The 14335-nt window shown below is 51.4% G+C and overlaps 1 protein-coding gene across 1 annotated transcript; it reads right to left on the bottom strand.

The window, feature by feature from the left end:
• Positions 1 to 206: 206 nt before the first annotated feature.
• Positions 207 to 10358, bottom strand: GPR149 (G protein-coupled receptor 149). Its single transcript, XM_050308751.1, is given in 5 exon segments — positions 207 to 1003; positions 7182 to 7281; positions 7283 to 7535; positions 8152 to 8344; positions 9217 to 10358. Coding segments are annotated over 5 exon segments (2037 nt in total). The 5' UTR covers positions 10153 to 10358; the 3' UTR covers positions 207 to 448.
• Positions 10359 to 14335: the final 3977 nt, after the last annotated feature.

The following is a 14335-nucleotide window of genomic DNA, read 5'->3' as shown; positions in this document are numbered from 1 at the left end:
ACACATTCTAAAGAAAAACAAAAATTCAAATATTTTTAGGATTTTTTTGATTTAGATGCTGAAAAGAACTGCAAGTGAGTCAAAACTACTGTAACTTCCTAGCTGAGGAGCTGCTCCCTCATTTCCTCAGGGTCTCACGGACACAGCACCCAGTGCCAACAAACACCAAAGCTGGACTGTAAGAGTTTATTTAGGATTCCCTCTAGACCACGCATGTTCCTCAAATAAATAGATATATAAATAAATAACTTGAAATTCACTATGCAAAGCTGTAAAGCACTTGAGTATTCATTATCCCCTTGACAGAGCATTACCAGTTTGAATGGGTTTAAGAGTGCACCCAAATAAATAAATAAATAAACCAGCACCCGCTGGCCCTGTATCCGCGTGGGCACCGTGAGGCAGGACGAGCAGTGCGGGAGCAGCTGCAGGGTGCCCGTGCACCCTCTCAGCCGCTGCTGCCCGCGCCCTCCCGCTCCCTGTAGGCCTTGTTCAGCAGCTGGATGTCCTCCTGGTGCCCCGTGCCCACGTGCTGCTGGCTGCTGCTGCGATGGGCCTCCACGGTGTCGGGGATGGAGATGCTGATGCCGCTGCCGGGGCTGTGGGACGGGATGAACAGGGAGTAGGAGGCGCTTTCCCCCAGCTCGCACGACACAAACCTGTTCTCCCGCCGGGAGTAGCGCAGGGAGGGGGACCTGGCCTGGGTGGAGGACTGGCTGATGTTGCTGATGATGGACACGGTGTCCAGGGCCTCTTCGTTGTCGCAGATCTCCAGCACCTCCAGATGAATCTTAACGTTCGTGTGAGGGGACCCCTCCGGGCTGGGCTCGTGCCCGACGCTCTTGGATCGACACACCTCGATTTTCTTGGCCGTGGGGGTGATCTTCTGCCCCTCAGAGCTCACCTCGTACGTGGATAAGGACAGGGTTTTGCCGGTGGGGGCCTGCAGGGACACAGTCCCCTGGAATGCACACAGAGGGATGGCCAGGGCCCCGCCCGAGCGCTGCGAACACAAACAAGGACCGTCATCTGGGGCCACCTTTTCAAGTCAGAATCCATTATAAATAAGACAATTATGCTCAGTTTGTTAATTTATTTTACTGTCTTTTCCCTGCAGAATTTTAGATACCTGGCACTTATGACTTGAAAGAGCATAAAGTAGTTATACACCTTAGTATAAAAAGTCCCAAGTGACTGTGACTCAATAGGACATCAATAGAATAGGAAATAAAAGCCACCTCCTTCAGTGCAACGTTATGTCCTGCTTAATGAACCACTGTGGATTGGTCAGGCTGAACATCAGAAGATGGAGGGGATGTCTGAGGCACTTGCAGGGAGAATGAGCAATCCTCACACACTGGCATGAACACTCCAGGTCTGCAGGATAAGACATTTCCCAGTGATTTAGTGGCTCTTTCCACAAGTCTGTTTTCTCGTGAGAAATCAGTATTTACTGTTAGAAGTGAAAAAGATGCATCAAGTCCTCTGTGTCACCGTGCAGTCACTGACCAGGGAGGCAGTGAACTCCATCATTTTCCGCTGGAACAATTCCAGGAGAAACATTGCTCAGTTCCAGACACCTTCACCTGTTTCCAAAGCAGAGGATTCACTTCTCCCTGCAAACTGTGCCCCCCAACACTGTGCTCTGGCTCTGGGCCCTGCACACTGCAGGGAGGAACCAGGCACAAAGGCAAAGAGCTTTGTGAAATAAAACAAACCCTGTCTTTTCAACCAAAGTGCCATTCTGCAGCTTTTGTGTCTCAGCAGTTTTGCCACAGACCAGACACACAGAGATCATTACCAATAATCCTAAATAAATTGAACCACTTTCCCTCCAGCTCCAGCATTGGTCATTGGCTCACTGAGTTCCCCCAGGACGGGCAGCACAGCACAGGGACACCCACAGCAGGGGGCACATCCATCCCACACCACTGTGCTACCCACAGCAACTCCCCGGGCCAAGGGAGCCTTGTTCTGATCCTGGGAAGGGAAGACTTTTCTTCCAGAGACCTCACTCCCTCTCAGCCAGGAGAGGTGAAGGAAAGGTTCAGACACTTCTGCGCTTCAACACACAGCAGATTGAAAATTCCCTCTGGTCTGGCTCTTTACCCACTTACAGATACTTTTCCCCTGCATGTCCACATACACAGACACCTACAAGTATTTATTTATTCATTGTACACATGCATATATATATATATATATATATACACACACACACATATGAGAGCTGTGCCTGCCCCATCCCTGGAAGTGTCCAAGGCCAGATTGGAGCAACCTGGGCTGGTGGAAGGTGTCCCTGCTCATGGCACAGGTGGGACTGGATGTGCTCTGAGGTCCCTTCCAACCCAAACCATTCTGGGATTCAATACAGTATTTACCTTTTAACAATTAATTTCTTGCTTTCTGGCAGCACTGAAAGGTTTCCATTTGGAAATGCTCAAATGTTTCAACTAACAAAATCACAGCATTCCCCACACAGACCATTCTGGAAGCCAAAGTCAGCGTCCTTCTGTTGAGGCCAACTCGAACTGCACCCCCAAAACAGCCTGCAGGCCCCCCAGCTGCAGCCAGCACTGAGTCGTGGCTGTGCCTCTGCAGGGCACACCAAGCTGGCAGCTCCACCTGGTACACACAGCATATGATATCAGCACACACGTTCACCCCCTGGGAATGCTGAATGCTCCACGGCCCTGCTGCTCCCGTTCCCTCCTGGCCCCTCCCTTGCCAAGTTTCCCTGTGTGTGGAGATTTGTGTCCATCCTGTCCCACCCCAGGACATTCCCCTGTGCAGCCCCTGCCCACGCTGGCCAGAGGATGTTCTGCCAGAAGCTGGGACAGGGATTTCACTGGAGAACTCCATGTACCAGCACATGCAGCCTTAACAAGCCAAGACAGAAAATCCCAACGAAACAAATCACAAATGTCCCTGTTCCTTACGGAGTGCTGCTGCATTCTGAGCAGAGAAATCTCTGCAGAATTGATAAACAAATCCTTTCATTATTTAATTATCCACCTGCCAGAGAGAAGGGGAAGGAAAGGGGAGAGAAAGGGGAGGGTAACTTTGACAGAATCTGTTCTTGTGTTTCTCCTTGCAAACTCGCAGAACCAAAGTACCCAACCCTTTTCTGCCTGGTTTGCCATAAAAAACACTTATCATTACATTAAGTATTAATAAAGGATACTAAACTGCCAAGTACACAAGAAAATCTTAATTTCCTCACTTGCCAAAGCAGAGCCTGACTCTCCCTGCTGGGAGTGCCTCCCAAGGGTGTGGCATTCCCTCTGCTTCCCTCTGGGGTCTGCAGAGCTGGGGGCTTACTGGAAAACCAGGAATGTGACTGCAGTCAGCTTTGAATTCTGCTTGTGGTGCATTCACAGGTGATGTTCAGAACCATTTCAAACTCTAGTTTACAAGTGATGAAGAGTTTCTTCTGTTGGAGGAAGCCTGGCCATCCTTTAAGGCTGACATTTCAAATGTTTTTACACACTTTTCACATGTTATATTAAGTGTAACTGCATTCATCCTGTTCCAAGGACCTTAAACTCAGTGGTACAAGTTCTCCAGTGCTTAGAACCTACGAAGACCATCATCCAGGCTGGATAAGCACGCAATTCCTGTGATTTCCTGGATTTTTTTTGTTTCAGGGAGCAAATGAGTGCAGAGCAGGGAAAGAAAAGCATGAACAGCTCTATTCTCCAGACACGGTTATTGATCAATCCTCCATCTCCTGAGAGCAAAGCTGACTCTGTTCCAGGTGGATCCTTAGCTGGTTAATGCTTGGTAACAACTGAAATCAGAAATAAACTGTGCAGAGGCACAGGCCCTGGCTGGTGGCTCCCGTGGCTCCCAGCTCAGTTTGATTTTAAAGGTAATAAACTGCTGCTGAAATGGTGAGAGGCAGTGCAGAAACCAAAGCTCAGCTGGGGGAAGAGAGGAAATGCCAATAGCCTGGAATGCCTACCTGATGAGGGGAGAGAAGAAAATCTGTTTGGATGCCACTCCAGCACAGCCAGGCAGGAGCTGCCTCCCTGACTCACACCCTAAGCTGTTGCCCAGACAGGGCTGTGTGGTGCCATCAGAGATGCCACAGAGGATTCAGGATATCCTCAGAAACCCTTTAAATGTAACAGAGGACTGATGGAGCCTCCAGGAGCAGCAGCTGGAGGCCAAGTGGGACCTCCTGAGGCACCACAGCTGGTTCTGCCTGTGTCTGGTGGTGGACTCAAGCACAAGGTACTCTGCAGACTTTCCCTCACTATCCCCAATTTTCTCACAAATCACAGGCCCTGGAATAAGGAGACAGGTGTGACATCAGTGCTGGAGCAAAGCACAGGTGGCACTGGAGTCTGTGTCTCTGGAGGAGGCAGCAGAGCCTGCTGTGAGGTCCCAGACAGAGCGAGGGCCCAGCAGCAGCCAGAGCACACACAGGGCTTGCTGTGTCTCCTGTCACCCCCACTGGGCCACTCTGCCTCCCCAGACAGACAGTCCAGCAGGATGAAGACAGCTCCAAGGAGTTTGCATTCCTAATTACCTTGGTGAAATACAGCTCGAGCTGAAAAGGTCTATTTTTAGACTGTTTCCAGTAAGGATCCTGATGCCTCTTTCCAGAGACAAAGAATTTTCTGTTTGTTTTAAAATAGAGGCTTAGTCTTCCACTTCCCTAAAAATTAACATTAGCTGCAGTGAAATTAATTACTGCAATGATTTGCCTCTTCAGAGGCTGACTGCAGTAAGTGCAGAGCCCACAGGCTTCTCCCACATCACATGGACCACAACCCCCTCTGTCCCACGGGGAGCAAAGTCAGGGCATGATGGGGAAATGTTACATTGATTTTCCAACCACAGGGCCCTCCTTGGAAACCAGGAACCAGGTTCCAACCACCACCTTCAGGAAGAGCCCCGATGGGAACAGCAGAGCAGACCATCAGGTGCTGGTACAGATGTACCAAGGAGAACATCCAGGGCCATTCCTAACTGAGCTTCTGTGCTGTGCCTGATGTTCACTGGAATGGTCACAATTTTCCTGGAGTGAGGGACATCCTGAGTATTTATCACGTCAAACAAACTTCTCCTCCTCACAGCAGTCACTTCCACAGCCTCCCCCTCCTTCCCTTTGCAGGGCACATCAAGAGGTTCTGTACAGAGCCTCTTCAAAGAGATTGCTTGAGGCAGCCCTCAGATGAGGCATCGAGTGAGAGAGAAAAAACATCACCAGCAAGCCTGGAACATACTGCCAGCCTGGAGATTTGTGTTGCCTGAAGGCACTTGAGTACAGGCAAAAAAAGACATGACATATTTACACTCCATCTCCTTAGGAAGGGACGTACCCAGGTATTTTATGAGGTGTTAAAGGCAGTTTTTCAAAAACGCAGCCGAGCGAGAGTTAGAAATGACAAATACCATTTTCTCTCTCTCTCAATTACAGCCACTCTACACTGGTATTAAATAAACCCTGCTGCCTCATTCTCCCTTGTGCCACTTTCATCCCAGGGAAGTCACTTTGATGGAGTAGCTCTTCACTCACAGAGCAGACAATGAGACAGCCAGCTGTGACATGAGTGTCACCACCCCAAGGAAGTGCCACCCTCCAAGGCTTCAGCAGGAAACCAAAGCACCCCGAGCACTGTCCGGCACCCTGCTCTTCAAACAGCCCAACCAAACTCACTGGCACCTTCCCTGCTGCTTGCCTAAGGTCTGAAAACAGCACAATACAAAACACTGCTCTCACAGCACAAAGAGCCTTCCTGGCCCCGGTTTCCCTGGAGGGGAAACTTAACACAGGTGAGAAATGCAGCGATGAGAACAAGGTGACTTTTCTTAGACACTTCAGGAGTTCAGACAGGATGAATGCTGGGGATGGTTTACAGATGATTTAATGTGTGGCACAGAGTGATCTTTCATTCAGCATACCCCTGAGCAGTGCAATAGTTTTTTTACCAGGCTTGCTGGGTCTCACACCCTGCCCTTTCCCAGCAGCAAAGCAAATGCCAGCTGGGAAGCTCTGGCAGCTCCTGCTGACTGTCAGAACCAGGGAGAGCTGAAACTCCAAAGCCTGGAGCTTTTACCCCCCAGGAGCCATGCCTGGCAACTGCACACGGGGTTACACCTTGGGAGAGGTCAGACAGGGGTGAAAGGTGATTCCTGCTAATGCAGGTAGTGAAGGGCATGTCCAAAAGGGACACACAGAAGGCATCCCCAGGCAATAGCTGCCAGGTGCTGCACAAAGAGCTGCTCAGACCTGCTGCAAGGGGAGCCACAGGTCTGGAAGCTGACCTGGCAGCCACAGGAGATGGGAAATTATTATTATTATTTGCTTTAAACACCATCTGGAAACTCCTGCAAGAAGTGCCACAGTTATGAACCTATTGATATAGTGACTTTATTAACCAGACTGCACATGGCACAGGAGGCCTCAGCAAGAACTGGTAGATTAAAACCAGGCTGAGTCACCCCCTCCTTGTGCCCCCAAAGGCGGCAGTTCCTCTCTGCACACTGCAACAGAGTGAACACCAGCTTCTGATGAAAGGGATGGCCAGTCAAATGGGAAATAGCAGACACATTCCTACTGTAACTCGGATGATACACTTGAGTTCATCACATGGAGAGGGATTCCTTTCCTGGGATGTAAAATACACCTCACCTATGTATGTGCAAAAGTCAAGAGCTGGATTAGGTGACTTCCAGAGGTCCTTTCCAACCCGAAGCTCCTGTCTTGTGGACTTCACACAGGCTCTTACCCCACTCCCACCCACTGCAATGGCAAATGTCCACTGAGTGCCACAGTGAACATTCAGGTTTGATTCTGCCTTTCCCCCACCCAGAAAGAGTCACCAGATGCTTGGAAATACCCTTGAAAATGTCATCTTTTGGAGAGAAACTTCCCATTCACCAAGATGAATTAGCATCATTCATACTGAATTCTTACCATGTACAAATGGTGCAGGTGCACACAAAACAGTAACTGGAAAACTCCAGGATTAAGAATACAAGTGAGAAATTGTTGCAGGATCAACATCTGCAAATAGGTCTGTGGTTACTAAACATCACACAATGCTAAGGAAGAGCTTTACTACAACTGCCCTGCCAACAGGACCAATAGAAAGGTCAGTGTAAGTAAAACCATTCTGATTTTATAAGGTAACTCCTATTATCAGGAAAGAAAAGGAAACCAATCTTACCTGCCGAGGGGTCCTCTCAGATCTGCTCCTGCACCACTCCCAGTCCGTGAGCTCAGGTGTGTGGCTTTCCTCGTGGGACAACCTCCACTCCGGGCCCTCAGGGATGGCTGGTGGATGGCAGTGTGTGCCCTGCTCGGCCCTGCAGGGCCCTGCAGGCAGGGGGCAGGGGGCTGGGCCCAGGGGCACCACCACTCCCTCTCCCAGGCTCGGGGTCCTCGCAGCCAGAGCCCACCAGGCTGTGGTAGGACGTGGACTGACCATCGCTGTTGAGGTGGGGGTGGTTTTCCTGGGATATTCTGTAGATTCCATAACCTTGCTGGAAGGACAGGTTGAACTCGAAACCTCTGCGTTTGGCTGAGCAGGAAGGGAGGAAACACCATATTAACAGTCAAGACCAAGAAGAAAAATGAGATTACACACACAGTGAAAACAACATGCTGAATGTGGAATAAATTATCCAACCACTGCTACAAACAGCCCATTTTCTGTCCATAAACAGAATGAACCGTTGGGAAGAAAGACTTCTAAGAAGAAGCTGCTTTGTGGATGAACTGCAGTCACTCTGTCCAGGGCAGTGGCTCAAAGGGCACCAGTGGCAGCACAAGCCGTTCTGCACCTGGGGAGTGTGTTAAAGCAAGTGAAAGCTATGCACAGGGGATGGCTTCTCTCTTGGGTTCAGGACCTCCTTCTCCCTAAACATGCAGCAGATGTCAGGAATTCATCCACTGATGTTATAGGACTTTCACTCCAGAGAATGGGAAACAGCTCCCACATCCTCAGAAATACTCAGCCTTAACTTCTGCAGTTGAGACCAGGTGATCCCTGCAGGTCCCTTCCAACTGCCCCATTCCATTTGTCCAGCTCTTTTTACACAGACCCAGAGCAAAACAGAGCTCTGGAGGGTTCCAGGGAGGTTACCAGGGAAGCTGTGGCCTCCTGTGTTACAGCAAGGCAACCCTTCCACACTTACTTTTGGGATCATCTGAAGCGGCTGCGCAGGAGCCCCTCGAGCAGCTGATGATGCAGCCGCAGGGCAGGTGCACCCAGTGCTCTGACAGCACGAACAGCGGGGTGAGAGTGGCGGCCAGCACGGTCAGCAGGAAGCCCAGGGCCTCAAACGCAAGGCTCTGCACACCAGTGATGTACTGGACAAGCATCTGCACCTGGAAGGCAGAGCATTTGGAAATTTGTATCACCTCGGCACAGGAGATGCTTCCAGGAATAAAGGGAACATCTCGCCGTGAAGGTGCCAAGGCTGTAAGACACAGGCTGTCATCAGTGTTTGCTGAGCACAACAATTCCGGCTCCAAAGAGAGCAGAGCAAACACCCTCACTGCTCTGCCCTCGCTCTGCAGTTCTCAGAAAAACCCTGGCTGAGGCTAAATATAGATGAGCACCATCACACAGCTCCCAAGCCAAGCAGCTCAGCAGGGACCGCTGGCTCAGCCCCTCCCGTGGCCCTGGAGCCCCAGCTCAGGTGCTGAGCCGTGCACAGCCCAGGACAGGCTAACACTGCTCAGGTTCATGTGCCCTGCTCTCAGCAGAGCCCTCTCTACTGCACCTGTTCCCAGATGCACACCCATGGCAGCTCCCCACCCCCAGTACTACAGGGGTTACAAAGACAGAAATAAACCACATTTTTCTAATGAACTCCTGGTTTTTAGCCCACCTACCAAAGGAGGTGACCCAGAGCTGTGAGGAGGGGCTGTTAGCTCAGTACAATTCCCAGACCCCAGAATGCTGAGCACATGCCTGGTCACAGAGCTGGGAATACCAAACTGGTACCTTATACCCCCCTTTACTCGAGAATGATGTGACAACAGAGTATCAGACCTATGAACAAAGTTCTGTGGAACCCACTGGACACCAGTTAAACTCATGCAGTGGCACAGACCTGCTGGAAAGGACTTCTGCTGGCACAACTGCACTGTAAGAACAACTGCCATGGCCACTGCTCATCTGTTTCAGTGCATGGCCCACAGGTCACATCCCGCTGAACTGAAAGTGAACACCGAAAAGAGAGCTGACAATTTACCATCATTGGGAGCCAGAGAACCACTTTGGTCAGTGCAAGGATCAGCGAGAACCGCTTCTGGGCAAAGCCCACCGTGGAGCTCCTGCTGCTCAAGAGGGCACCACTCCCATCCACACCCTTCCCCAGAAGTGCCTCCGAGTTCTGGCAGCGCTCCAGGGTTTTATCCGCGGGGTCCAGCGGGGACAGCGGTGGGGCAGCCACGGCTGTCCTGGGGGTGGTGAAGCCTCCAGGGACCTCCAGGTACTTGGTGTGTAAGAGCTGTGGCTCAGCCGAGCACAGCAGCTGGTGAGTGAGGGGAACAGCCAGCACTGCGAGCAGGGACAAGCACAGGGAGTAGCTGATGACCACAAACAGGATGTAGGAACTGGCACAGTCGGTGAAGCAGCCCCAGGAGGTGGGGATGTACCTGCCCCAGCCACAGAGGGGCAGAATGCAGATCAGCAAACCGACAATCCAGATGGTGAGGATGGCCCACACCACGCTCACACGACGCTTGGACGTGCTGCAGCTCGGGGTCTCAGTCGTGTTGATGGTGTAGAAGTTGTAAGAAACTATCAGTGACCCTTTCAGGTTGCTAGAAATGCCCTGGAATAAATACATAAGTGCTGAGGAGGTGCACAGAGGCTGGGGCAGGCCTTCCCTTGACCACTGCATGAGCATGAACATAATCAGTGGCACGATGCTGATCAAATCATCTACTGCCAAGGAGGTCACAATCATCGACAGTGTGGTTTTGCTCTGCATTTTCAGCAGGGAAACCAGTGAATAAATGCTGCTCAGAAGGGCTGGCAATGCAACGGTAAGAGTCAAGCAGAACAGAAAGACATTCCAAGTCCTCTGCTCACTGGGTTTATCCACGATGCTACGGTTTTCACTGAAGAAGCTCGTCCCGTTGAGTGACAAATTACCAGGCGTCACTGACATCGTCCTTGGCATTCCTTTTGCTTTGCCTTCTGACTCGGCAAGTTTTCACTGGCTGAAAACAGAACTCTCAGCTCCACATCACAAGTTTCTTTGTCTTTCTAGACACTCTTTTGAGGCATCCGATGAAGAAGTACTCAGGTGAAAGCACCCCTGACAACCAGAACAAAAACCAGGCAACAGCGAAGTACCAAAGGTGCTGGGAAAATGCAATTCCTCAAAATCCTCTGGGTGCTGGAAGATGGCCAGTTAAGGCTGTCCGGGTAAGCACATGCCGCTCCTCCCGGCGATGCAGGCACCGCGCCTTCCGAGCTCAGCTGGACCGAGCACAGCACAGCTGTGCTCCCGCCGTAGTAGCTCATGGAGACTCATAGTAGGAGGAGAAGCTGTTGGACTCACCCTGCGCCGCCCGAGCTGCAGGAGGGAGGAGCCGGTGCGGGATGGAGAGCCGGGAGCGAGGATGTTCCCAGCTCCCTCTGGCTGGATCGGAGCCTGGAGCAGAGTCCCCGCCAAGCCCCACCTCTGAGCACACCGCAATCCAATGCAAATCCTGCCAGCTGATGTCAGCCGCGGATGTCATTCCCGTAAATCCCGAGGCCGCGCAGCTCCAGCGGGAATGCTGCTGTTGTTCCGCCGCGCTCCGGAGCTCCGGGCTGGGCGAGGGCACGGCCCCTGCGGAGAGGGGCTGCTCCGCTTCGGCTCCCCACTGTCCCACAGCACAGGGACATCCCTGTGCTCCCCCCTGTCCCACAGCACAGGGACCTCCCTGTGCTCCCCCCTGTCCCACAGCACAGGGACATCCCCGGGCTCCCCACTGTCCCACAGCACGGGGACCTCCCCGGGCTCCTCCACTGTCCCACAGCACAGGGACATCCCCGGGCTCCCCGTTGTCCCACAGCACAGGGACATCTCCGAGCTCCCCCTGTCCCACGGCACAGGGACATCCCCGGGCTCCCCCTGTCCCACAGCACAGGGACATCCCTGTGCTCCCCCCTGTCCCACGGCACAGGGACATCCCTGTGCTCCCCCCTGTCCCACAGCACAGGGACATCCCCGGGCTCCCCCCTGTCCCACAGCACAGGGACATCCCTGTGCTCCCCGCTGTCCCACAGCACAGGGACATCCCCTGCCGGAGCACCCTGAGTGCAGGAGAGCCCGCGGTCCCCTGCCCTGGGGCACCTGGGATCTATAAACTCTGATTCCAACGGGATTCCAGCCTGAATCAGGTGTTCTCCCGTACCCTCAGCCATCACACCCACCCTGGGTGTCCAACAGCCCCGATGGCACAGAACAACTACAAATTTTCTCACCAGTCCCCTCAGTGCCTTCCTGCTGACACGCTTCACTGCCCGTGCCTTATTCAATTCTCCGCCTCTCTGCAGCTTTTTGGACACTTTGGCACAGGATTGGGCCTGGAAGAGCAGGTAACTGATAGATCCTGTTCTGTTATTATTTTAGTGTCTCATGTGTCACTGCCTCTGAAAGACCAGCCAAAAGCCTTTTAAGCAAAGATATGGCTGGTCTTGGAGGCGCTGGCAGTGTCCTCTGTGCCATCCTGCCTACTGGGAGGAGACAGTGTCCAAGTTCATGTTTCTCTGACAATGCCCAGCTCCCCTCCAGTCCTCGATTTCAACTCGAGCACAACAAAGATCTGTGGGCAATGGTTTGGTATCACCCCCTGATCTCTCTCACCTTCAGCAGCAGGCACTAGGAAATCTGGGAGCTGGTCAGATTTGGCCTGGCTCCTTGTTCAGTGAAAACAAGTCCTTAAAAAAGCCCCCAAATCTGTTCAAACACAAATTGTCCCCTAATCCTTTTCTACAAGGAAACATCTGCCAAGGGCCGGACCCATCCCGTTCCATTCTGCCTGCTGATAAGAGAATCCCTGAGAGTAACTGTGGGATTTCATTTCACCACTCTCCAGTGAAACATTAATGAGGGGGTTTTATTCTCCTCAGATTCTGAGCACTGTTACACCCTTTCTGTACCCCAGATTCGAACAGGGAGGACAGCAAGGTCACCGTGACAGTGGGGGCTGCAAACTGCCCAAGCATGGGATGGAGTTCAGCACTGAGCACTGCCAAGTTCACTTTCAGATGAGTAGGAATCCTAAATGTCTGTCTGCTTATGTCCCATTGAAAAATGTCAGTCACTGTGGAATGGTAAGTGCACATCATGATCGGAGCAGCAACTCCCTGTGGTGTTTAATGCAAGTGCAGCACCAAAACCAGGAGCAGACAGTAAATACTGTTATGAGGACATATCAGAGAATGTTATGAGGACATTTAAGAGAAATAAGACATTCAGGTAGGAAAAAAGAAATAAAATAGCTATGCCAGATTCCAGTGGAAATTCCATCACAGTCTGAAAAAATCGAAGCTGGTGCCTTTTCAAGGGCAGAGAAAACTGCCTGTGTATTCCCCACCCAACTGGAAGTTGCAAAACAAGGTGCAGGTGAAACAACAGAAGGAACATCTGTAGTGAAAATGAACAAACACTTGTCTTCACGCCTGGGGATTAAAGAAAATTCTTTGCCTGCTGGAAGAGTAATGACCCATCTTGAGTAGTTAATGAGAGGCAGATGCGTCAGCACCAAGGGCTGACGTCAGTGAGAAATTCCCACTGCTCCCTGACTGCAGCTGTCCAAGGATCTGCACGTGGCGAGGGAACTGCTGCACAGTCCTGCTTCCCACCCCCACAGCCTGCACCCCCCTCCCACTGCCAGAAACACCCACAGCAGGAAAACTCCAATTCCCCCAACATGCCAAGAATACCTGAAAGAAAGCTCCTTCCCTTTATTTACTGTTTAGCTAAGGAAACACCCACCCTGCCTTTATAAACTACACTCTCCAAACCAAGAATAAAGTGACTGTGCTCACATTTGGGATGGACAGCACTGAAGTCACTGTCAGCAATGGGTATTTGCTCTCCTCACCTGCTCACACACTGTATGGGGGCAGATGGGGGAGTCTGTCCCTGCGTCACACATTGCCAGGACTCCTGGCACAGAAGACAGGCTCATTTTCCAACCTGAATTTCTGTTTGGTTTTTTTTTGTTCATCTCTCCTCGTTACATGTAAATTTATATTGGTGATACAACTTCTCCACTCTAAATGTCTCTGGGGGATCTTGCTCACATGCCTGTGTTAAAGAAGCCAAGTTCTGCTCCTTGTCACAACTTCACAGGGGTGACAGAAACGACAACTGAGGCTGGAAAACACCACCACTGGATACAGTGGAGTTCACATCCATTCTCATGATTAAATGGTAAAATTGGGCTGAACAGATCTGATTGAGGAAGGGAAGAGGGAGAGTTTGGGGCATGTCTTCACTCAAGGCAGCCTTTTCTTAAATGAAATACCCCTGTCACAACAGGTCTGACTGAGGCTGGAAAACAAACCCTGCTGACAGTCAGGTGAACAGAACACTCCTCCTGAGCCATGCTCCTTTTCCAAGAGCAGCCTTCCAGAGGAGTCATCTGACAGCCTGGGTGCAGATGAACGGCTCCAGCTCAAAACCCTTCCCGTGGCACAGCCAGGACAAAGGGAACAAGGGTCTGTGAAGTCACGAGAATGCCACAAATCCTGGAGGGATGTTCCCTGGAGAAGCATCACCTCAAAGGGCTCGAGGGCAGAAGGACCAACAAATAACAAGGAGCAGTGGAGATAAAGACAAATGACAAGGAGCAGTGGAGATAAAGACGCTGCTCAGGTCACCTGGCAGGGCCAAGCACGGGCTATTCCCACACCCCTGATGAAGGGGTAGGATAAAGGCAGCTGTCCCAGGACACTGGGTAAGCTGTGGATGGGATAACACAGAGGCCCCATCTCTCAGCAGGGTGGGAAGCAGCACAGGGGTGGGTGGCAGGAGCTGGCTGGGGAAAGGGTGGCAGTGACAGCAGCAAAGCAGGAGCTGCTCCTCTCCAGCTCAGCCAGTAACTAACTGACGCATTCATTAGACTGACAGAGCAACTATTGCTTTGCAGACCCCATTACTGTAACAAACCAGGTATGCATGTTCTCAGACTAAGCCACAATCGTTGTTGATTATTATCCTATTAAAAGTCAATGGAATTACTTAAGTGCTTCCTCTGGAATTAGTGCTAGTTATCAGCATGGCTAATGGTTCGAATCACTTTAACACACACTTCATATAATGAAATAAAAATGGCATTTGCACACAGTATGAGGTAAAACAC

This window comes from Myiozetetes cayanensis, unplaced genomic scaffold (genome assembly GCF_022539395.1).
Source record: "Myiozetetes cayanensis isolate MyiCay16 unplaced genomic scaffold, myiCay2020 scf13, whole genome shotgun sequence".
Taxonomy (NCBI): domain Eukaryota; kingdom Metazoa; phylum Chordata; class Aves; order Passeriformes; family Tyrannidae; genus Myiozetetes; species Myiozetetes cayanensis.
The sequence above is the reverse complement of the archived record's forward strand: the minus strand, read 5'-3'. Positions and strand labels throughout refer to the sequence as shown.